Here is a 26528-nt window from a genome sequence, read left to right as displayed (position 1 = left end):
GACTGTTTATCATCTATTGTCTTAAATTTAGCATTGTATTGTGCTAGATCTTAAATAACTTTCTGTGCCTGAACACAGTGTTATCTATATGGCCCACGTGTACTTTCTGTCTCTTTGTGTTGAAAAGAGATTTAAAAAGCCTGTGATAAGAGGCAGCCCTCAAAGGCTTAGAAATTAGCATATGAGCCTACCTATGTTTAGTTTAAACTAAGAATAGCAAGAAAAAAAAGCAAATTTGATGATAAAAGTAAATTGGAAAGTCGATTAAAATTAAAAGTCCTATCTGAATAATGAAAGTTTAATTTATACTAGACTGTCCCTTTAAAGGGATAATAAACTGCTAACAACAATAGCATGGCTACTACTGTGCCTGCAGCTCTCTGCAGGTGTTAGAGGTGCTAACAACTGGTTGGTGGAGCTTGGCATCTTCATAAACAATGCTGCCATCTTGGTACTTAGTTCCTCTTGCACCTTGTGACACAAGAGGTGTTTATGTGCAGATCAATGATGGCACGCTCATTGGATTAGTGTGGATGATAGAGATCAGGAACTTTACATTTCAATGGTCTATATTTATATCTGTATTATTTTTATATATATTTATGCACTGGTGTCTCAGATAATTAAATATAGGGACACTTCCCAGATGCCCACCTGTGTTTAGTGGGCAGGGCTGCAGTGAGAGAGGTGTGGCCACTACGAGAGGCAGCACCAGTTGTGCAGTGGGTTTGGCATGCTGTCGGCAGCACCATTTGTGCAGTGGGTTTGGCATGCTGTCGGCAGCACCAGTTGTGCAGTGGGTTTGGCATGCTGTCGGCAGCACCAGTTGTGCAGTTGGTTTGGCATGCTGTCGGCAGCACCAGTTGTGCAGTGGGTTTGACATGCTGTCGGCAGCACCAGTTGTGCAGTGGGTTTGACATGCTGTCGGCAGCACCAGTTGTGCAGTGGGTTTGACATGCTGTCGGCAGCACCAGTTGTGCAGCGAGTTTGGCATGCTGTCGGCAGCACCAGTTGTGCAGTGGGTTTGACATGCTGTCGGCAGCACCAGTTGTGCAGTGGGTTTGACATGCTGTCGGCAGCACCAGTTGTGCAGTGGGTTTGACAAGCTGTCGGCAGCACCAGTTGTGCAGTGGGTTTGGCATGCTGTCGGCAGCACTAGTTGTGCAGTGGGTTTGACATGCTGTCGGCAGCACCAGTTGTGCAGTGGGTTTGACATGCTGTCGGCAGCACCAGTTGTGCAGCGAGTTTGGCATGCTGTCGGCAGCACCAGTTGTGCAGTGGGTTTGACATGCTGTCGGCAGCACCAGTTGTGCAGTGGGTTTGGCATGCTGTCGGTAGCACCAGTTGTGCAGTGGGTTTGGCATGCTGTCGGCAGCACCAGTTGAGGAATGGGTTTGGCATGCTGTCGGTAGCACCAGTTGTGCAGTGGGTTTGGCATGCTGTCGGCAGCACCAGTTGAGGAATGGGTTTGACATGCTGTCGGCAGCACCATTTGTGCAGTGGGTTTGACATGCTGTCGGCAGCACCAGTTGTGCAGTGGGTTTGACATGCTGTCGGCAGCACCAGTTGTGCAGTGGGTTTGACATGCTGTCGGCAGCACCAGTTGAGGAATGGGTTTGGCATGCTGTCGGCAGCAAATTCAAAAAAGTGGAAAACAGCACACCTAAATCTTCTCTTGTGGGGCACGGAGCAACAGACTTGCCAAGTCCTCAGCACAATCACAAATTTCAAAAAATTTCAAAAAACTCCAGCCACCATGATAGTTAAAAGACCTTTATTTTCTTATCCTGGGTCCCAACATACAACGTTTCAAGCCAATGTGGCTCTTAGTCATGTACATCTTAATTATACAGGTTCCTGCTTTTTATACCCTCACCTGTTAATTATTCATCAACTGTTCATTAACCCATTGTATGAAAAACATATATTGCAACTGCAATAGTGACATCTAGTGGTTGTAATATATAGTACACTTCTCTTTATTTTTGGTGTCTCTTTGCTTTTCAATAGAATGGGTGAACAGTATGTATATCATTAAAAATATAAACATAAAACCTATATACAATGTTAAAAGAGGAGCATAAAATCCAAACATTCTCAATGTCTACACAGTCTACAGAGTATATTTACATCAATCCAAATTTTATTCTTTTACAGAATATATTTCTTTGAGAAAAAATTATTATTCCATTTTATTTTAGTTCTTTATCTTTTTATTCTACCATTGTGTGACCTGCTATTTACCAACCATTTCATATGCCCATGGTTAATTCAAATTTGTATACAATCCTAACCCATCCATATATGATTTTCCTTAGTAAAACAAACTCCAATCAAAGTCCTTATTAAGACCCTTGGGGATAAGGCAATCTAGTTTGTGAATCCAGAACATCTCCCTAACTTTTAGGAGATGCTCTCTATCGCCCCCACTCCTTGGTTTCATCACCTGGTCTATAACTAAGAATCTGAGCTGACTAATACTATGTCCTGCAGAGAGGAAGTGAGAGGACACCGGTGCTTCCTTATTATTGCACCTAATATTTGATTTGTGTTCCGTTATCCTCTCCCTTACCTCTCTGCAGGTCTCGCCAATGTAGATAAATCCACACGGACATTTAATCATGTAAATAGCATATGTTGCTCTGCATGTGAAGTGTTTATTTATTGTAAATTTCCTACCACTAGTAGGATGGTAGAAATATTTGCCTTTTATCATCGAGCTACAGTGGCTGCAATTTAAACATGGATAGCAGCCATTATTACTACTACCTATTGTTGGTTGTATACTTCTCTTTCCAGGGCCAATGTCAGTGTGTGTAATCAAATCCCTAATCCTTTTGTTTCTCTTATAGGCAATCATTGGTTCTTTTTTTAAATCTTCCACCTGTGGGTTTCATTCCCTGATGATGTGCCAATGTTTTTTTAGGATACCTGCAATCTTTCCACTCAACCTATTATGCTGTGTTACAAATATCATATTGTTCCCATTTCTTTTGTCTGTTTGTTTTTGGATCTGTCCTAGACCTTCCTCAACATTCACAAGCTGTTCGGTTACTAATTTTTCTGGGTAATTCCTAGAAATAAACTTATTGGCCATTTCTTCCAATCTCTGTTTACACTTACTATCATCTGAGACAATCCTCTTCACTCTGGTGAACTGGCTCTTGGGTATTGCTCTGAACACGCTTTCTGGGTGGCAACTGCCATATTGCAACAAATTATTCTTACCAGTTTTTTTCGTGTACAGGTCAGTCCCCAAGAACCCCTTATCCTTATAAACATAAGTATCCAAGTACTCTACTCCTACTTCACTCATGTTGAGACTGAATTTCAATCCATTAACTGAACAATTAAGATCTTCTATAAATGTTAACAGGCTCGCAACGTCGCCCCCCCCCCCACACGCCAAACACATCATCGATAAATCTTCACCAGGAGATACCATATGTTTGAAAATTCATATTTGAGTATACAAAATGTTCCTCAAACTACTCATAAATATGTTGGCGTATGTGGGGGCGACGTTGGAGCCCATTGCTGTACCCTGTTTTTGGAGATAGTAAGAGTCCATGAATAAGAAGTAATTATGATACAATATGACAGCAACAAACTTATTAAAAATTCAATCTCTTTGGCAGTATAGTTACTACTGGATTTCAATAGATTTTCTACTGTTGCAATTCCACTAGTATGCCTAATAGAGGTATACAAACTGGAAACATCCAGTGTAAACAGTATGCATTTATCTCCAACCTGCCCCAAATCTTTAAGTTTGGATAGAAAATCATTTGTATCCCTTATATAAGAGGTTGTTTTCTGTACTAAGGGTTGTAATACTTTATCGAAAAAAACAGAAGTGTTTGAGAACACAGACCCTATTCCAGCCACAATAGGGCGCCCTGGTGGTTTGTTAATAGCCTTATGGATCTTGGGTAACACATAAATAACAGGTCTAATAGGATTTTTCTCAAATAAATCATCTTTAAATTTCTCTGAAATAATCTCCCTCTTAACTGCTGATTGCAATATATTCTGGTTAATTTTTCATATACTTGACTATCTGCTAGTTGACGTTCAATCTCCTCTATGTAGTCTGATCTATTTAGAATAACCACCGACCCACCCTTGTCCGCCTCCTTGATAATTATATCAGTGTTATCCCTTAGTGATTGTATTGCTAATTTATCTTTCTTATTTTTCTGTACCAGCTTCCTTTTTGCGTCTTTCTTTAACAAGATATTAATCTCCCTCTGAACAAGATTCATGTAAGTTGTGACACTATGTGTGCTTGTGGGTGTAAATTTACTTTTTTTGTTAATGCCAAAATCTTTAACATTATCAAATCTAATTTTATTTTTTTGTGCCCCTACAGTGAGCTTGTGTCCACCATCTTTCTGTAAAGAAAAATATATTCTCAATTTTAATTTTCTAAAAAACCTATGCAAATCCTGAAAAACAGTAAAATCATTCAAAATGTCATCCAAACAATAAGATAAGCCCTTATTTAATGCTGTGAATTCCTCATTAGTGAGAACATAGTTAGATAAATTTGTTACCAAATTATTAGTGTCAAATAAAGCATTATCATACAAAACATCAGATGCTAGCTGTGAGCTAGCTCCTAGTGAAATACCGTGATTAATGTTAGATTCCGAAAAATGTCCCAACAATACTTTGTTCAGAGAGTCACTGTTACAAACAATATCACACTTATTCTTATCAAGTGGTTTCTGCATACAGCTATTAACATTGTCCGTATTATTTATATTGCCAGTCTCATCATGAGCGACATAATCAGATGGCGTTGCACCATCACATGCAATTTTGTGCACTGTCCCCCCTTGTGTATTTCTCATGGGTGATCGGTCTCGGGTGCCAGCCGGTATAGTCCCATAATATACTGGTATGTTAGCTAGTGTGTCATTCGGCCTCTCATACCTGCAGTTACTCGGCTGGTCTCCCGTCTCCTTTGGCTCGTCTCCCGTCAGTACCGGTAGCCTCCTCTCTGCATCCCACGTGTGCGACGTGGGCGCTGACGCTGTGACGTCATCGCTAGGCCGACTCCGCTGTTTCCTGTGCTACCTCCCGGCCCGGTGGTATCGATGTCCGAGTCCTCGGTTAAAAAACTGGCAGAGGACTCGGACCCACTGTGGCCATCTTCTTTGGTGGCATTATGTCTTGCGAATCTTCTCTGTCCCCGCATCTGACCACTGGGGTTCTTGCTTGATCCTGCATTCTGACGCCACTTGTAGACTACTCCATGGCTGTAGTCCTGCTCATCTCTGATAAACTTCTGGCGTTTACGGCTCTCAAGTTGTTTCCTGTAGTCATTCACGGACTTCTCCACATCCATTACCAATTTCTTGTACTCGTCCAGGGGTAAGTTTTTCACGAGTTGCTCCTTTTGCACATTGATCTTATCTTTGTATGCATTTATTTCTTGTTGGGCAAACTCGACTGTCCAAGTGATGATATCGAAGGAACACTTATTGAGTATGCTTTCAAATTTATCTGTGTATTTCTTCCTGTCAGCAAACAAAGTTGGACAAGTGGACATTCTCAGCCCCCTGGGGATACGTTGAACTTTGTGGTACTCTGATAAGGTTATAGCATGCAATTCAAGCACCATTTTCTTCTTGCTCTCTTTTTCCAAGAGTCTCCCTGTGGTTTCAGAGGGAGTGATGTTTAAAAAGTCTCTGTTACCTAGTACTGTGGCATTGATGTGTTGGGCTGTCTCCTCATCATACCCAAACACCATAGGTCCCAGCTGTGCATTATTCACTGTATTAGATATAGCACCTTCAGCCATTTTTCTGGTGTGGACGTTAATCCCAAGGCCACATGCAGCAAATTCAAAAAAGTGGAAAACAGCACACCTAAATCTTCTCTTGTGGGGCACGGAGCAACAGACTTGCCAAGTCCTCAGCACAATCACAAATTTCAAAAAACTCCAGCCACCATGATAGTTAAAAGACCTTTATTTTCTTATCCTGGGTCCCAACATACAACGTTTCAAGCCAATATGGCTCTTAGTCATGTACATCTTAATTATACAGGTTCCTGCTTTTTATACCCTCACCTGTTAATTATTCATCAACTGTTCATTAACCCATTGTATGAAAAACATATATTGCAACTGCAATAGTGACATCTAGTGGTTGTAATATATAGTACACTTCTCTTTATTTTTGGTGTCTCTTTGCTTTTCAATAGAATGGGTGAACAGTATGTATATCATTAAAAATATAAACGTAAAACCTATATACAATGTTAAAAGAGGAGCATAAAATCCAAACATTCTCAATGTCTACACAGTCTACAGAGTATATTTACATCAATCCAAATTTTATTCTTTTACAGAATATATTTCTTTGAGAAAAAATTATTATTCCATTTTATTTTATTTTAGTTCTTTATCTTTTTATTCTACCATTGTGTGACCTACCATTGTGTGACCTGTCGGCAGCACCAGTTGTGCAGTGGGTTTGACATGCTGTCGGCAGCACCAGTTGAGGAATGGGTTTGGCATGCTGTCGGCAGCACCAGTTGAGGAATGGGTTTGGCATGCTGTCGGCAGCACCAAGTGGAACTTTGGTAGACATGGGCACAGTGGTGGTGGGAAGATAGTGGATGATCACAGCTGGTAAGCCACTCAGAAGCAGCAGTTGCACATAGTCACCTATGACAGACTTACTCTGCTTGGGAACTATGCTGTAAGCCTTGCGCTATCTGCATTGGCACCATCTGCTGTAAGCCTTGCGTTATCTGCATTGGCACCATCTGCTGTAAGCCTTGCGCTATCTGCATTGGCACCATCTGCTGTAAGCCTTGTGTTATCTGCATTAGCACCATCTGGTATGATAAACTCGCACAGCTTTCACAAGTATTGCCTGCTATAGTTTGACATATAAAATAAAGTTGTGAATTATTAAAGAAAGCCGCAAGATATCTGGAAGACTGTTTGTTTGTCTCACTAGAAGCCATGTCTGCAGGATTGTGGTTTACCATACAATACTTAGTGCATTAATAGGGGTGAACAATATGAAAAGGTTAAATAATTGTTTGTGTTTTGGAGATAATGCAACATATTCCCATCTCCTACAATGCAAGGAGCTGAGTTTTGTGTGCCTGTACTCATTGTCATATAGTTGTTTAAGGCTTGCTAGTATCCTAATGTAAATCTGCAATAGTTTTATTTATATACCTGGCAGAGTGTGTTGTGTAGTACAGTAAAATGAACATTGCATGTCTTTTACCAAAAGCAATTTGCACAGTTTAAACCATTACAGTGCACACTGCGTAATACACTTCATAGAGACAGTGCCTAGTACAGTGCACAGAAACACTGCATAGAGACAGTGCCTAGTACAGTACATAGAGACGGTGCCTAGTACAGTACATAGAGACGGTGCCTAGTACAGTACATACAGACAGTGCTTAGTACAGTACATACAGACAGTGCCTAGTACAGTACATACAGACAGTGCCTAGTACAGTACATACAGACGGTGCCTAGTACAGTACATACAGACGGTGCCTAGTACAGTACATACAGACGGTGCCTAGTACAGTACATAGAGACGGTGCCTAGTACAGTACATACAGACTGTGCCTAGTACAGTACATACAGACGGTGCCTAGTACAGTACATACAGACGGTGCCTAGTACAGTACATAGAGACGGTGCCTAGTACAGTACATACAGACGGTGCCTAGTACAGTACATACAGACAGTGCCTAGTACAGTACATACAGACGGTGCCTAGTACAGTACATACAGACGGTGCCTAGTACAGTACATAGAGACGGTGCCTAGTACAGTACATACAGACGGTGCCTAGTACAGTACATACAGACGGTGCCTAGTACAGTACATAGAGACGGTGCCTAGTACAGTACATAGAGACGGTGCCTAGTACAGTACATAGAGACAGTGCCTAGTACAGTACATAGAGACAGTGCCTAGTACAGTACATAGAGACAGTGCCTAGTACAGTACATAGAGACAGTGCCTAGTACAGTACATAGAGACGGTGCCTAGTACAGTACATACAGACGGTGCCTAGTACAGTACATAGAGACGGTGCCTAGTACAGTACATAGAGACAGTGCCTAGTACAGTACATAGAGACGGTGCCTAGTACAGTACACAGAGACGGTGCCTAGTACAGTACATACAGACGGTGCCTAGTACAGTACATACAGACGGTGCCTAGTACAGTACATACAGACGGTGCCTAGTACAGTACATAGAGACGGTGCCTAGTACAGTACATAGAGACGGTGCCTAGTACAGTACATACAGACAGTGCCTAGTACAGTACATACAGACGGTGCCTAGTACAGTACATACAGACAGTGCCTAGTACAGTACATAGAGACGGTGCCTAGTACAGTACATACAGACGGTGCCTAGTACAGTACATACAGACAGTGCCTAGTACAGTACATAGAGACGGTGCCTAGTACTGTACATAGAGACGGTGCCTAGTACAGTACATACAGACAGTGCTTAGTACAGTACATACAGACGGTGCCTAGTACAGTACATACAGACAGTGCCTAGTACAGTACATACAGACAGTGCCTAGTACAGTACATACAGACGGTGCCTAGTACAGTACATAGAGACGGTGCCTAGTACAGTACATACAGACAGTGCCTAGTACAGTACATACAGACAGTGCCTAGTACAGTACATACAGACGGTGCCTAGTACAGTACATAGAGACGGTGCCTAGTACAGTACATAGAGACGGTGCCTAGTACAGTACATAGAGACGGTGCCTAGTACAGTACATAGAGACGGTGCCTAGTACAGTGCACAGAGACAGTGCCTAGTACAGTACATAGAGACAGTGCCTAGTACAGTGCACAGAGACAGTGCCTAGTACAGTACATAGAGACAGTGCCTAGTACAGAACACAGAGACAGTGCCTAGTACAGTACACAGAGACGGTGCCTAGTACAGTACACAGAGACGGTGCCTAGTACAGTACACAGAGACGGTGCCTAGTACAGTACATAGAGACAGTGCCTAGTACAGTACATAGAGACAGTGCCTAGTACAGTACATAGAGACAGTGCCTAGTACAGTACACAGAGACAGTGCCTAGTACAGTACATAGAGACGGTGCCTAGTACAGTACATAGAGACAGTGCCTAGTACAGTACATAGAGACAGTGCCTAGTACAGTACATAGAGAGGGTGCCTAGTACAGTACATAGAGAGGGTGCCTAGTACAGTACATAGAGACGGTGCCTAGTACAGTACATAGAGACGGTGCCTAGTACAGTACATACAGACAGTGCCTAGTACAGTACATAGAGACAGTGCCTAGTACAGTACATAATACGGTGCCTAGTACAGTACATAGAGACGGTGCCTAGTACAGTACATAGAGACAGTGCCTAGTACAGTACATACAGACAGTGCCTAGTACAGTACATAGAGACAGTGCCTAGTACAGTACATACAGACAGTGCCTAGTACAGTACATAGAGACAGTGCCTAGTACAGTACATAGAGACGGTGCCTAGTACAGTACATACAGACGGTGCCTAGTACAGTACATACAGACGGTGCCTAGTACAGTACATAGAGACAGTGCCTAGTACAGTACATAGAGACAGTGCCTAGTACAGTACATAGAGACAGTGCCTAGTACAGTACATAGAGACGGTGCCTAGTACAGTACATACAGACAGTGCCTAGTACAGTACATAGAGACGGTGCCTAGTACAGTACATAGAGACAGTGCCTAGTACAGTACATAGAGACAGTGCCTAGTACAGTACATAGAGACAGTGCCTAGTACAGTACATAGAGACGGTGCCTAGTACAGTACATAGAGACAGTGCCTAGTACAGTACATACAGACGGTGCCTAGTACAGTACATAGAGACAGTGCCTAGTACAGTACATAGAGACAGTGCCTAGTACAGTACATAGAGACGGTGCCTAGTACAGTACATAGAGACAGTGCCTAGTACAGTACATAGAGACAGTGCCTAGTACAGTACATACAGACGGTGCCTAGTACAGTACATAGAGACAGTGCCTAGTACAGTGCACAGAGACGTTGCCTAGTACAGAGACACTAGAGAGAGTGCCTGGTACAGTGCACAGAGGCACTGCATAATACAGTGCACAGAGACACTAGAGAGAGTGCCTGGTACAGTGCACAGAGGCACTGCATAATACAGTGTCTGGTACAGTGCACAGAGGCACTGCATAATACAGTGTCTGGTTCAGTGCACAGAGGCACTGCATAACACAGTGTCTGGTACAGTGCACAGAGGCATTGCATAATACAGTGCCTGGTACAGTGCACAGAGACACTGCATAATACAGTGCCTGGCACAGTGCACAGATACACTGCCAAATACAGTGCCTGGCACAGAGACACTGCCAAATACAGTGCCTGACACAGTGCACAGAGACACTGCCTAATACAGTGCCTGGCACAGTGCACAGAGACACTGCCTACTACAGTGCCTGGCACAGAGACACTGCCTAATACAGTACCTGGCACAGTGCACAGAGACACTGCCTAATACACTGCCCGGTACAGTGCACAGAGACACTGCCTAATACAGTGCCTGGTACAGTGCACAGGGACACTGCCTTATACAGTGCCTGGTACAGTGCACAGGGACACTGCTTAATACAGTGCCTGGTACAGTGCACAGGGACACTGCCTAATACAGTGCCTGGTACAGTGCACAGGGACTCTGCCTAATACAGTGTCTGGTACAGTGCACAGGGACACCGCCTAATACAGTGCCTGGTACAGTGCACAGGGACACTGCCTAATACAGTGCCTGGTACAGTGCACAGGGACACTGCCTAATACAGTGCCTGGTACAGTGCACAGGGACACTGCCTAATACAGTGCCTGGTACAGTGCACAGGGACACTGCCTAATACAGTGCCTGGTACAGTGCACAAGGACACTGCCTAATACAGTGCACAGAGACACTGCCTAATACAGTGCACAGAGACACTGCCTAATACAGTGCCTGGTACAGTGCACATGGACACTGCTTAATACAGTGCCTGGTAGAGTGCACAGAGACACTGCCTAATACAGTGCCTGGTACAGTGCACAGGGACACTGCCTAATACAGTGCCTGGTACAGTGCACAGGGACACTGCCTAATACAGTGTCTGGTACAGTGCACAGGGACACTGCCTAATACAGTGCCTGGTACAGTGCACAGGGACACTGCCTAATACAGTGTCTGGTACAGTGCACAGAGACACTGCCTAATACAGTGCCTGGTACAGTGCACAGAGACACTGCCTAATACAGTGCCTGGTACAGTGCACAGGGACACTGCCTAATACAGTGCCTGGTACAGTGCACAGGGACACTGCCTAATACAGTGCCTGGTACAGTGCACAGGGACACTGCCTAATACAGTGCCTGGTACAGTGCACAAGGACACTGCCTAATACAGTGCACAGAGACACTGCCTAATACAGTGCCTGGTACAGTGCACATGGACACTGCTTAATACAGTGCCTGGTAGAGTGCACAGAGACACTGCATAATACAGTGGACAGAAGGAGCAGGAAATACACTGCTGACTGCATTATCTAAGCATATCTTGATTTAAAACAAAAAAAATAAAGAAGAGTATGTGACCACATTTGTTGCAGGAAACAATAGGAACCTGCAACTCTTCATACGTCCAGCAGGTGTGCTATTCAAAAACCAGAGAACCTAGCACAACAACTGGCGCTGAAGCGTAGGTATTACATTTTTCCTGCCTAAAAAAAGTTGGCGCCAGTCCATCAACATAAAAAATATGCCCCACAAAAAATATTGCTTGCTGTGCACGCTAATAAATGGATATTACCGTATGAGATTGTGATATAAAATGTTTAATTATGTGTAGTTAAAAATCTTTGCAATATACTTGTGTTTATATGTGTTTAGTTAGTTACATTTTCCTGTAATTTAACTCTGAAAAGTTGTAGTTGTCTAAATTCCTGAGTTTTTTAAAGTAATGGATGCTGCCATGTTTGAACTTAAGTTTCCCCGTATCTGTTCTCCCTGCTGAAGGGACAGATCTAAATAGGCAATAAAAGAGACTGTCCAAACAAGACTGTGTGCAACATAGGATAATGTAAAAGGGATTCCGCACAACTTTGTTTGCACAGAGATAAATAGAAAACTAGTTCAAGCATGCCATTATGCTAAGGCTAATCTTTGCTTTGAATAAATCATTATGTTTAGCATGTACTTACTGTTTATCATCCCTTTAAATGTGTGAGCGCTCCCTCTGAAAACAGTGTGCACGAGCGGCTGAGAGGGAACGGTGTTGCCCAGAGTTTGAGGCCTGTGGATAATTGAATTACTCACTGTCAATGTTTTAAGTCAATTACCAGATGTTATCACTGGTACCAGGCAGATTTCTGATACTAAAGGCCTCACTTTAGTTTAATTACAGATACATGTGAATGGTTCTTGACTCATGCGGTTAGTTAGGGTTGGGATTTACAGCCTCTTGTCTTTAGGGATCTAATTACCAGCCTGGCTAGTGTTTGACATTTATAACAGTGTAAATCATTACTCAATAATAATGAGTGGAAATGTACAGCTTGGTTCCTGACAATGACAGCAAAGGCACATTATTTAGCAATCAGAAATCTACAGATTTATTTAATTGTGCAGAGAAGTCCAATCACAATGTCCCATATGATAATTTCATACCACCTAAATAGTATTAAAAAGGGTATATCCCTACATCTGTGTATCATTGGTAATATACAGACGTGGATTATGGTGATAATGCATATCATTATCACCATAATCCTTCCTAATAAGCCTGCGCATCAATTCGGCTAAATCGCGCCTGCGCATTTCTAATAACAGAAGCCGAAGTTACCCACAACTATTTACATTATACGCTTGTGCATTGGAGACAAAAATCTGTTCAATCGGTTATCCAGACTTTGCGCATATTATAGAAACGTCTTATCTCTTGACAAATATTTAATTCAATACTGTTTCCAAAATAAGTATCGTTTGCTCGTTTATTCTAGGGCGATTCTGGAAGCGTTCTTAAGCTAAGTACTTACCTTATGTGCGCAGCTCACTCGACTTCTGCTGATAGATTCGACTTGCCTAATTCTACTGCAGATGGTGACGTTTCCTGTGATGCTGCGCTAACTCGTGCATGCGCAGTACTTCAGAAACACGCCATCTTACAACTGCAGTTGTCAGCACGGATTGGGAATCCGTAACGGCTGACATACAAGTAGGTTTGGAAAAAATTAATATTTCAAACTTAATTATTTTCAAAAGAGTACATATTTAATAAATAAGATACATTAGAAAATAATAGATTTATACCTATACTACAATGTTATATGACTTTCATTTATGACTACAGTGTCCCTTTAATTTGTGATGCTGCAACAGACTCTACAGTGCTATACGGGTGTACCAGTTGGAGAAATATGAGATCAGACCAGTATATGCAAACAACGGCCAACCCTCTATGATCTGATCATTTATTTACTGCTAGCAGGATTTCCCTTACAGACAAACAAAGGGACAGTGAAGCTCTTGCTATGTGTAATAGCTTATATACCTCCTATTATGCTACTGATAAGAAAAGACAGTAATATTGGACAAATGTTACCACATTATAGCATCACATCTTAGAAACAGAGTCCATAGAAGGTATTTGGAATGTAGAAATACTGATGAGGTACCTTGTGCAGACTGTTACTGCTATGTTTCATGTCATGTCTTGCAACAATAGAACGAAAGAAGTGAGAGGCAGTAACTTAAGAAATTGAGTTTGACAGAATAGGAAACCTAGAAAAAAGCAGCCTAATAGCACAAACATAACAAGAGGGTACAATAAAGATAACAAAGGGAAGACAGACTAGGACAGATGGATTACAGGGCTCTGCCTCTATAGAACCCCAGTGGTGCAGGAGTAGCTTGTGATGAGTTCTGATTTTAGATCATTTTCTGTTGGGTATGGTGAGTTCCTGGTTTAGAGAATTGGCCTTGGATAAATGATCATTTATGAGTTTAGGCTTCTCTGAAGTGGTAGGTTTTGAGAAACAATGTAAAGCTTTAAATACTGAGGGTAGTGACAAGCTGCAGAGTTCCTCAGGATATGTTTGACCTACGAGAAGTCATCAAGCCTGGAGTGTGAGGTGTTGATGAGAGGAACTGGGTGGTGTGTAGGTTAGGAGACTACATACAGAAGAGGTGACATAGTATGGGTTGTGTTGTTGTAAAGGGCTTTTAAGGTTAGAATTTTTAATGTGATCCTAGAGGATTTTAGTTCGGATACCACCTTATATCTTTAATTCAAATGTTCACACTGCATTAGGAGACAAAATGACATATTGTATGGCTGATTGTAGCTCAAGATAGTCTGACTTTGTCTTGTATGATGTCAGTGTTGTATATCCTAAACCTTAAATATACTGACACATAATTCTGAGGGTAACATGATACAGCGAAGCAAGGTCTTGCAATCAAAAGGTTAATATGAACAATGGAAATTATACTCTTATATATAACATAAAGAGTCATTTACTGTAGGGGGCAAATCTCATTTTAATGGAATTGTCTTTAGATTAATGATACAGTTTTTCATTCTACAAATCTTTTTTTGTTCACAGTGGGAGCTCCTGTGGTTTGCAATCCTCACGTTTACTTTCTTCCTGACCCTAACGTGGTTTTACTTCTGGTGGGAAGCGCACAATGACTACAATGAATTTAACTGGTGAGTCTTTCAGTCCATCATACAGTCGCTCTGCTCATATTCTAAAAATAAAAGATGACATAAAGCAGAATCAAATACAAGTACAGTATTTGATTGATTTCTTCAGCGTTTCTTACATAATGTCATTGCACTTACCAGGTTATGTAACTTCCATAAAAAAAAAAATTCTTTTAAACATTTATAGTGAAATTGCTGCTGCCTGTTTAAGAAAAGTTTCATTTTTACATATAAAAACCACCATTGTTGTTGTCCTTAGTGAAGGGCTTGACAAATATATATCAAATTAAATATCAGATATTTGTAAATAGATATACGTGCAATAAAAATATATGTAGGCGTTAGAGGAAACATGCTGGGACGCTGCCTTGTTCCCAGGATTTTTTCAGTACTACTGTGGGTACAGTTCATTATGTAACAGTGATTATATATATATATATATATATATATATATATATATATATATATATATATATATATATATGTGTGTGTGTGTTATTTGAATAAAGCCAAAGTTTTATTTTAGGTAGTTCAGAATAAGTTTTGGGGTATAGGGAGGGGAGGTCCCATCCTCTATCATTAAATTCAGTACTTCACTCATTGTCATTGAATAAAGTAATGTTCCAAGGCCTAAGATTTCACTTACTGTTTTTTAATTAATTTGTTTACGAGATTTGCGTTTTGGTTTCTTTCATGTAATTGGCAAGAGTCCATGAGCTAGTGACATATGGGATATACAATCCTACCAGGAGGGGCAAAGTTTCCCAAACCTCAAAATGCCTATAAATACACCCCTCACCACACCCACAATTCAGTTTTACAAACTTTGCCTCCTATGGAGGTGGTGAAGTAAGTTTGTGCTAAGATTTCTACGTTGATATGCGCTTCTCAGCATTGTTGAAGCCCGATTCCTCTCAGAGTACAGCGAATGTCAGAGGGACGTGAAGGGAGTATCACTTTATTTGAATACGATGATTTCCCTAATGGGGGTCTATTTCATAGGTTCTCTGTTATCAGTCGTAGAGATTAATCTCCTACCTCCCTTTTCAGATCGACGATATACTCTCAATTTACCATTACCTCTACTAATAACTGTTTTAGTACTGGTTTGGCTATCTGCTATATGTGGATGGGTGTCTTTTGGTAAGTATGTTTTTTATTACTTAAGACACCTCAGCTGTGGTTTGGCACTTTATGCATTTATATAAAGTTCTAAATATATGTATTGTACTTATATTTGCCATGAGTCAGGTTCATGTATTTCCTTCAGCAGACTGTCAGTTTCATATTTGGGGAATTTAAACATTTTAAGAAATTTATTTCTTACCTGGGGTTTAGTCTTTTTTTCAATTGACTACTTCTTGCTATTGCGGGTATTAGGCCTGCGGGTGTGTCAAATGCTAAACTTTATTGCGTCATTCTTGGCGCGAAAATATTTTTGGTGCGAAAAAATATGTTTATGACGCAACTTCGTCATTTCTGGTGTCATACATGACGCCGAGACCTTTCACACAGCGGCGTCATTAGTGTCGCGAGTGTGTCATTTCCGGTTATTTTTGGCGCCAAAAAAGTTTGTTACATTGTGCGTCATACTTGGCGCCAAATTTTTTTCATTATTTCAATACCCCATTGATGTTTGCCTCTTGCTTTTTTCTCTATCAGAGGCCTATGCTTTTGCATTTTTTCCCATTCCTGAAACTGTCATATAAGGAAATAGATCATTTTGCTTTATATGTTGTTTTTTCTCTTACATTGAGCAAGATGTCCCAATCTGATCCTGTCTCAGAAGTTTCTGCTGGAACATTGCTGCCTGACATCGGGTCTACCAAAGCTAAGTGCATTTGTTGTAAAAGTGTAGAAATTATTCCACCAAATGTCATTTGTAATAGTTGTCATGATAAACTTTTACATGCAGATAGTGTTTCCATCAGTAATAGTACATTGCCAGTTGCAGTTCCTTCAACTTCTAATGTACATGATATACCTGTAAATTTTAAAGAATTTGTTTCTGATTCTATTCTGAAAGCTCTGTCTGCATTTCCACCTTCTAATAAACGTAAAAGGTCTTTTAAAATTTCTCATTTAGCTGATGAAATTTCAAATGACCAGCAACATAATAATTCATCCTCTTCTGATGAGGATCTATCTGATTCAGAAGATCCTTCCTCAGACATTGACACTGACAAATCTACTTATTTATTTAAAATAGAGTATATGCGTTCTTTATTAAAAGAAGTGTTAATTACTTTGGATATTGAGGTAACCAGTCCTATTGACGTTTAAATGCTGTTTTTAAACCTCCTGTGGTTTCCCCGGGGTTTTTTCCTATTTCTGAGGCTATTTCTGATATGATTTCTAGGGAATGGAATAAGCCAGGTACTTCTTTTATTCCTTCTTCAAGGTTTAAAAAATTGTATCCTTTACCAGCAAAATCTATAGAGTTTTGGGAAAAAAATCCCCAAAGTTGATGGGGCTATTTCTACTCTTGCTAAACGTATCACTATTCCTATGGAAGATAGTACTTCTTTTAAGGATCCTTTAGATAGGAAGCTTGAATCTTATCTAAGGAAGGCCTATTTATATTCAGGTCATCTTCTCAGACCTGCTATTTCTTTGGCTGATGTTGCGGCTGCCTCAAATTTTTGGTTGGAGAATTGGATCCTGACGTATCTAGCATTACTCGCTTACTGCAACATGCTAATCATTTTATTTGTGATGCCATTTTTGATATTATCAAAATTGATGTTAGATCCATGTCTTTAGCTGTATTAGCTAGAAGAGCTTTGTGGCTTAAATCTTGGAATGCTGATATGACATCTAAATCTAGATTACTATCTCTTTCTTTCCAAGGTAATAATTTATTTGGTTCTCAGTTGGATTATATTATTTCAACTATCACTGGAGGAAAGGAGTTTTTCTGCCTCAGGATAAAAAACCTAAGGGTAAATCTAAGGCTTCTAACCGTTTTCGTTCCTTTCGTCAGAATAAGGAACAAAAACTCAATCCTCTTCCCAAGGAATCTGCTTCCAATTGGAAGCCTTCCTCAAATTGGAATAAATCCAAGCCATTTAGGAAACCAAAGTCTGCCCTTAAGTCTGCATGAAGGTGCGGCCCTCATTCCAGCTCAGCTGGTAGGGGGCAGATTAAGGTTTTTCAAGGATTTTTGGATAAAATCTGTCCAAAATCATTGGATTCAGAGCATTGTCTCTCAAGGGTATCGAATAGGATTCAAAGTAAGACCTCCTGTGAGAAGATTTTTTCTCTCAGGCATCCCTGTAAATCCAGTAAAAGCTCAGGCTTTTCTGAAGTGTGTTTCAGACCTGGAGTCTTCAGGGGTAATCATGCCAGTTCCTCCTCAGGAACAAGGTTTGGGGTTTTATTCAAACCTATTCATTGTACCAAAGAAAGAAAATTTATTCAGACCAGTTCTGGATCTGAAAATTTTCAATCGTTATGTAAGAGTACCAACTTTCAAGATGGTGACTATAAGGACTATTCTGCCTTTTGTTCAGCAAGGACATTATATGTCCACAATAGACTTTCAGGATGCATACCTTCATATTCCGATTCATCCAGAACACTATCAGTTTCTGAGATTCTCTTTTCTAGACAAGCATTACCAATTTGTTGCTCTTTCATTTGGCCTAGCAACAGCTCCAAGGATCTTTTCAAAGGTTCTGGGTGCCCTACTATCTGTAATCAGAGAACAGGGTATTGCAGTGTTTCCTTATTTGGACGATATCTTGGTACTAGCTCAGTCTTTACATACTGCAGAATCTCTCACAAATCAACTAGTGTTGTTTCTTCGGAAACATGGTTGGAGGATCAATTTACCAAAAAGTTTCTTGATTCCTCAGACAAGGGTCACCTTTTTAGGCTTCCAGATAGATTCAGTGTCCATGACTCTGTCTCTAACAGACAAGAGACGTTTAAAATTGGTTGCAGCATGCCGGCACCTACAGTCTGTCACTCCCTTCAGTGGCTATGTGCATGGAAGTTTTAGGTCTCATGACTGCAGCATCGGACGCAATCCCCTTTGCTCGTTTTCACATGAGACCTCTACAGTTTTGCATGCTGAATCAGTGGTGCAGGGATTATACAAAGATATCACAATTAATATCCTTGAATCCCAATGTACGACACTCTCTCACATGGTGGATAGATCACCATTGTTTGGTTCAAGGGGCTTCTTTTGTTCGGCCAACCTGGACTGTGATCTCAACAGATGCGAGTCTTTCAGGTTAGGGAGCTGTTTTTGGATCTCTGACAGCACAAGGGGTTTGGAAATCTCAAGAGGCGAGATTACCAATAAATATGTTAGAACTCCGTGCAATTCTCAGGGCTCTTCAGTTTTGGCCTCTGCTAAAGAGAGAACCGTTCATTTGTTTTCAGACAGACAATATCACAACTGTGGCTTATGTCAATCATCAGGGTGGGACTCACAGTACCCAAGCTATGAAAGAAGTATCTCGGATACTTGCTTGGGTGGAATCCAGCTCCTGTCTAATCTCTGCGGTGCATATCCCAGGTGTAGACAATTGGGAGGCGGATTATCTCAGCCGCCAGACTTTACATCCAGGGGAGTGGTCTCTCCATCCAGATTTGTTTTTTAAGATTGTTCAGATGTGGGGTCTTCCAGTGATAGATCTCATGGCCTCTCATCTAAAAAAGAAACTTCCCAGATACCTGTCCAGGTCCAGGGATGTTCAGGCGGAAGCAGTGGATGCGCTGACACTTCCTTAGTGTTATCATCCGGCTTACATCTTCCCGCCTCTAGTTCTCCTTCCAAGAGTGATCTCCAAAATTATCATGGAACAGTCTTTTGTGTTGCTGGTGGCTCCAGCATGGCCACACAGGTTTTGGTATGCGGATCTGGTTCGGATGTCCAGTTGCCCGCCTTGGCCACTTCCGTTACGGCCGGACCTACTATCTCAAGGTCCGTTTTTCCATCAGGATCTCAAATCATTAAATTTGAAGGTATGGAAATTGAACGCTTAGTTCTAAGTCATAGAGGTTTCTCTGACTCGGTGATTAATACTATGTTACAAGCTCGTAAATCTGTCTCTAGAAAGATTTATTATAGAGTTTGGAAGACTTACATTTCATGGTGTTCTTCTCATAAATTCCCCTGGCATTCTTTTAGAATTCCTAGAATTTTACAGTTTCTTCAGGATGGTTTGGATAAGGCTTTGTCTGCAAGCTCCTTGAAAGGTCAAATCTCCGCTCTTTCTGTTTTGTTTCACATAAAGATTGCTATACTTCCTGATATTCACTGTTTTGTACAGGCTTTAGTTCGTATTAAGCCTGTCATTAAATCAATTTCTCCTCCTTGGAGTCTTAATTTGGTTCTGAAGGCTTTACAGGCTTCTCCATTTGAGCCTATGCATTCTTTGGACATTAAACTACTTTCTTGGAAAGTGTTGTTCCTTTTGGCTATCTCTTCTGCTAGAAGAGTTTCTGAGCTATCTGCTCTTTCTTGTGAGTCTCCTTTTCTGATTTTTCATCAGGATAAGGCAGTTTTGCGGACTTCTTTTCAATTTTTACCTAAGGTTGTGAATTCTAACAACATTAGTAGAGAAATTGTTGTCCCTTCTTTATGTCCTAATCCTAAGAATTCTCTGGAGAGATCCTTACATTCTTTGGATGTGGTAAGAGCTTTGAAATATTATGTGGAAGCTACTAAAAATTTCAGGAAGACTTCTAGTCTATTTGTTTTATTGTCTGGTCCTAGGAAAGTGCAGAAAGCTTCTGCTATTTCCTTGGCTTCTTGGTTGAAACTTTTGATTCATCAAGCTTATTTGGAGTCGGGTCAGGCCCCGCCTCAGAAAATTACAGCTCATTCTACTAGATCAGTCTCCACTTCGTGGGCTTTTAAGAATGAAGCTTCAGTTGATCAGATTTGCAAAGCGGCGACTTGGTCCTCTTTGCATACATTTACTAAATTCTACTGTTATGATGTATTTGCTTCTTCTGAAGCAGTTTTTGGTAGAAAAGTTCTTCAGGCAGCTGTTTCAGTTTGATTCTTCTGCTTTTGTTTTAAGTTTTTTTCTTTCAAAAATGAAATAAACTTATTTTTTTGGGTTGTGGATTAATTTTTTCAGCGGAATATGGCTGTTTTTATTTTTATTCCCTCTCTCTCTAGTGACTCTTGAGTGGAAGACTCCACATCTTGGGTATTGATATCCCATATGTCACTAGCTCATGGACTCTTGCCAATTACATGAAAGAAAACATAATTTATGTAAGAACTTACTTGATAAATTCATTTCTTTCATATTGGCAAGAGTCCATGAGGCCCACCCTTTTTATGGTGGTTATGATTTTTTTGTTTAAAGCATAATTATTTCCAAATTTCCTCTGTTGATGCTTTCTACTCCTTTCTTTATCACCCCACTGCTTGGCTATTCGTTAAACTGAATTGTGGGTGTGGCGAGGGGTGTATTTATAGGCATTTTGAGGTTTGGGAAACTTTGCCCCTCCTGGTAGGATTGTATATCCCATATGTCACTAGCTCATGGACTCTTGCCAATATGAAAGAAATGAATTTATCAGGTAAGTTCTTACATAAATTATGTTTTTCAGCACCACCTAGTGGCAGAGCTGTGTAGTCCTTCTTCTTTAGTGCACATGGGGATAAAATAAGGTAATGGCTAGATAGATAATATTTGAATTAATAGACTAATAAGTACAAACGTTTTCTTTGTTGCTGGACATCTAGCAGTATATAGTCTTCAAACATGTTTACTTTGTTTAAAGGGACATTTAACCCTGTGAGATTAGTGCTCTGATAACTGCCCCTAACAAGCCTCAGCAGAGACGATGAAACCTGGAGATACCTAGCTTGCAGTATTGCAGCATCCATTACTATGGAAACTAAATCATTGTCTTGTTTCTTCAATATTTAAAGAACTGATATTATTTTAAAAAATACATCTGCATTATTCTCATGCTAATATTTGCTTTGAGTATGTCAAATTCTGTATTGTTTGTTCATTGTTTAATGTTGCATTAAAGGGACATGAAACGCACAAAATGTATTTCATGATTTGGGTAGAACATACAATTTTTCTACTTTCTATTATCAAATGTGCTTCATTGTCTTGGTATCATTTGTTGAAAGAACAGCAATGCACTACTGGTTTCCAACAACACATGGGTGAGCCAATGACAATAGGTGTATATATGCAGCCACCAATCAGCAGCTAGAACCTAGGTTGTTTGCTGCTCCTGAGCTTACCTAAATAACCCTTTCAGCAAAGGATAAAAGGAGAGGATGCAAATTATTAGAAGTAAATTAGAAAGTTATTTAAAATCCCATGCTCTTTCTGAATCATGAAAGAAAAACATGTGGGTTTCATGTCCCTTTAAGTGATATACAACAAACTTGCAGCAAATACAGGCTGGTCAATAACAGAGTAGCTATGTATCTGTGGGGTCTGTGGGCCGTGTGTCCCCCAGCTTCAGTAGATGAAGCTGTTTTGGTTGTGATAGTGAAAAAGTATATTCAGGCATAATATGCCATTATAAAGAACTGAACAAATTGAGGTGTTACAATCAATTGCAAAATCTATTAGTGCTGGATATGGGCGAACACTGGGAAATCAGCTCACTTTTTATTGAAAACTTATACTAAAACAAAGCAATGAGTATACATTAGGCAACACTTTTCTTTGAGTAGTTACACTGGCAGTAATACAGAACACTGTAGTCACACACAAAAGCAACTTCATCTTTATGGAAAATGTTTCAGCAAAATGTCCTCTCAACAGGTGCTTCAATTCTATATTCTGCCTGGAAGCAGCTCCGCTATCAAACCCTGCAGGTTTCTGTGTTCAGTTTTATTTGCATACAGAGTTGATCAGTCTGTGCTTACAATGTCTTGCACACAACCCATCAGCATCTAGACCGTGTTAAACAAGTTTGCAATTTGCTCTTAGTTCTGTTTAAAATAGAAATCCAATTCACTAACTAAAAGTTGTCTCACATCAGTTTCTTCTTCAATCTAACTCTAACCAGTTTCTGATAAACTGTAACAATGAAACTCTTTTACCAATGTCTAGAGAACATGTAGTTAGTTATTATGCTATGTTCTGTATTAAACAGATTTTAAAGGGATACTAAACCCACATTTTTTCTTTTATGATTTTATGATAGAGCATGCAATGTTAAGCAACTTTCTAATTTACTCCTATTATAAAATTGTTTTCGTTCTCTTGGTATCTTTATTTGAAAAAGTAGGAATGAAAGCTTAGGAGCCGGACCATTTTTAGTTTAGTAGCCTGGATAGCGCTTGCTGATTGTTGGCTATATTTAGCGCTACCCAGCTGCTGAACCTAAAATGGGCTGGCTCTTAAGCTTTCATTCCTGCTTTTCAAATAAAGATACCAAGAGAATAAAGAAAAATTGATAATGGGAGTAAATTAGAAAGTTGATTAAATTGGCATGCTCTATCTGAAATATGAAAGAAAGAAAATTGGGTTTGGTGTCCCTTTAAAGCCACGGAGTACAGAGTAAAAGGTGAACAAGCCTATGTTTCTTGCCATAACTCGCTTGGGAACTATTTTTTTCTAAAAGGAAAGAAAAAGAACAGCTTTTAGGCCAGAAGATTTTTGTCGGTTTTCTTTCCTCCTTATGTGTCGCTACATAGTTGATTTGTGGCCCTTGACATAGGCTTGTATTTCACAGGGTTTGATAAGCTGTGTTCCTACTGAGCGTGATGTGCTGATAACGCTGACAAGACAACTCGGATGCTCATTACAGAGTACGATAAGGCCAGGGGGAATATTTCAGCTCCTGTTTCAGGAGTTTGCTGTTAGCGCGTGGTTAGTTATACAAGTAAAGCTGAATGTATAAAGCTTTTGTGTGCATGGGATTTTCCTGTCTGTACTAATACAGATATGTGCTGTGACTGGCTATCAGACTTGTTAGCTATTTTAAACTCCGTATTGTCATACTATTTAAAGTGACAAATCAAGTAAAAAATTTACTTTCACGATTCTAATGAAGCGTACAATTTAGAAAAAAATGTTTGTTTACGTCTATCATCACGTTTACCTATTTTACTTGGTATGGTTCGGTGAAACTTATCTCCTTTCCATTAAAGCATACTGAGGTAGGTTTAGTAGTGTGCATGTGTATAAGATAGCACTCAAGACTTTACAAAGGGTGTGTCCTTGGACTGCAAAACATTCAAATTATGCTAACAAATGGACTGTTTTGTATGTTTGTTTGTTTTTTTAAATTTACTTGGTACTTATTTTCTTCTATAAGATACGACGAGTCCACGGATTCATCCTTTACTTGTGGGAAATTATCCTCCTGCTAACAGGAAGTGGCAAAGAGCACCACAGCAGAGCTGTCTATATAGCCCCTCCCTTAGCTCCACCCCCCAGTCATTCTCTTTGCCTACTCTAAGTACTAGGAAGGGTAAAGTGAAAGAGGTGATAAAATGTTAGTTTTTTTTTTCTTCATGCAAGAATTTTTTTATTTTAAATGGTACCGGTGTGTACTATTTACTCTCAGGCAGCAGATGGATGAAGACTTCTGCCTGGAGGCTGATGATCTTAGCATTTGTCACTAAGATCCAGAGCAGTTCCCACAGAATGGCTGAGGTGTACAAGAAACTTCAGTGTGAGGAACGTTTTCATGCTATATAGCAGTGAGGTATGTTCAGTCAATTTTTCTGGAGAGACTGTGGTATTTCAGAATGGCTGACAGTATCCCCATGAGGGTAAGGGTAAGCAGTAATCCTAAGGAAGAGGGTTATTACTAAGCTTGCATATAGGGGCTCATAAAAAATGGTTGACATTGAGTTTGAATGTTTGTGGGCAAACGTTTATTGAACTGGGAGTGCTGATAACGTTTTTTATTAGTAACGTTTTTGAGGCTTTATTGGAGGGTACACTTGGCTTCTTTTTTGGGTTAAAGAACCCACATGGCTAGTTTCAGACCGCTCTGGTGCGGTTCATTTGGGCTGCAAAACATCGAGTGAGATGGGCGGAACCTATTTTCACGCCTCAGTTGCGCACTTGTATTTGCAGAGCAAGCAGCAAGCTCCAACTCCGGTGGACCCTTGTGGAAGTGTTGGGCCAAATCGAAGCTTTAACCCCGTTTTTCCAATCCCTGAGGGCAGGTAGGCGCCACAGCAGGGCTGTGACGAGGTGCAGGGGGTGTTTTTTCCGGATTTAGGCCTTATTAATTATCCGGTTTTTCACTGTAAAGGGTTAACTGTTCCTTTCCTTGTGGGGCAAACTTAGCTGCATATTTTGAATATTCATGCAAAAAATTGAAACGATTTGATTATTTTTAAGCTATTTTGCAGAACGTGTATGCTTTTTTTCTCTTAAAGGCGCAGTACCTTTTTTTAAGATTGTTATTTTTTCACTAAAGTGTTTTCAAGCCTGTTTATGTCATTACTAGCCTGTTTAACATGTCTGACATTGAGGAAAGCCAATGTTCTATGTGTTTGGAAGCCATTGTGGAACCCCCACTTAAAATGTGTCCCTCATGCACTGAAAGGGCAATTAATTGCAAAGAACATATTTTAGCTGATAAAAGTATGTCGCAGGATGATTCTCAGTCAGAACGGAATCAGGTTATGCCATCTAATTCTCCCCAAGTGTCACAACCATTAACGCCCGCACAAGCGACGCCAAGTACTTCTAGTGCGTTTAATTCTTTCACCCTGCAAGATATGGCCACAGTTATGAATACTACCCTCACAGAGGTATTATCTAAGCTGCCTGGGTTGCAGGGGAAGCGCAGTAGGTCCGGTGTGAGAGTAAATGCTGAGCCCTCTGACGCTTTATTAGCCATCTCCGATGTACCCTCACAATGTTCTGAGTTGGGGGTGAAGGATTTGCTGTCTGAGGGAGAAATTTCTGATTCAGGAAAGATGTTTCCTCAGACAGATTCAGATATGACGGCTTTTAAATTTAAGCTAGAACACCCCCGCGTGTTACTCAGGGAGGTTTTAGCGACTCTGGATGATTGTGACCCTATTGTAGTTCCACCAGAGAAATTGTGTAAAATAGATAGATATCAAGAGGTTCCTACTTACACTAATGTTTTTCCGGTCCCTAAGAGGATTTCAGACATTGTTACAAAGGAGTGGGATAGACCAGGTATTCCCTTTTCTCCCCCTCCTACTTTTAAGAAAATGTTTCCCATATCAGACACCATTTGGGATTCATGGCAGACGGTCCCTAGGGTTGAGGGAGCTATTTCTACCCTGGCTAAGCGTACAACTATACCTATTGAGGACAGTTGTGCTTTCAAAGATCCTAAGGATAAAAAATTAGAGGGTTTTCTTCTGCAACCTATAGCGTGCATTGTTCCTGTAACTACTGCAGCTGCGTTTTGGTTCAAGGCTCTAGAGGAGGCTCTTCAGGTTGAGACCCCATTAGATGATATTCTGGATAGAATTAGGGCTCTTAAGCTAGCTAATTATTTCATTACAGATGCCGCTTTTCAACTGGCTAAATTAGCGGCAAAGAATTCAGGTTTTGCCATTTTAGCGCATAGAGCGTTATGGCTTAAGTCCTGGTCGGCTGACGTGTCATCAAAATCTAAGCTTTTAGCCATCCCTTTCAAGGGTAAGACCCTATTTGGGCCTGAACTGAAAGAGATCATTTCAGACATCACTGGAGGAAAAGGCCATGCTCTTCCTCAGGATAAGACAAATAAGATGAGGACCAAACAAAATAATTATTGTTCCTTTCGAAACTTCTAAGGTGGTCCCTCTACCTCTTCCCCTGCTGTAAAGCAGG

At 40.5% G+C, this 26528-nt stretch overlaps 1 protein-coding gene across 4 annotated transcripts in view; it reads left to right on the top strand.

Moving 5' to 3' along the window:
• The window catches only part of GDPD5 (glycerophosphodiester phosphodiesterase domain containing 5), a 903012-nt gene that overhangs the window by 510005 nt on the left and 366479 nt on the right, over positions 1–26528 (top strand). For all 4 annotated transcript variants that reach the window (XM_053708705.1, XM_053708706.1, XM_053708707.1 and 1 more), the window contains one exon: positions 14660–14763. In XM_053708705.1, coding sequence (XP_053564680.1) covers positions 14660–14763 — 104 coding nt within the window. The remainder of the gene's footprint in view (positions 1–14659; positions 14764–26528) is intronic.

The sequence above is a fragment of the Bombina bombina genome, chromosome 3 (assembly GCF_027579735.1).
Source record: "Bombina bombina isolate aBomBom1 chromosome 3, aBomBom1.pri, whole genome shotgun sequence".
In the NCBI taxonomy this organism is placed as follows: domain Eukaryota; kingdom Metazoa; phylum Chordata; class Amphibia; order Anura; family Bombinatoridae; genus Bombina; species Bombina bombina.
Note: the sequence above shows the minus strand (reverse complement) of the source record. Positions and strands in the feature narration are given on the sequence as shown.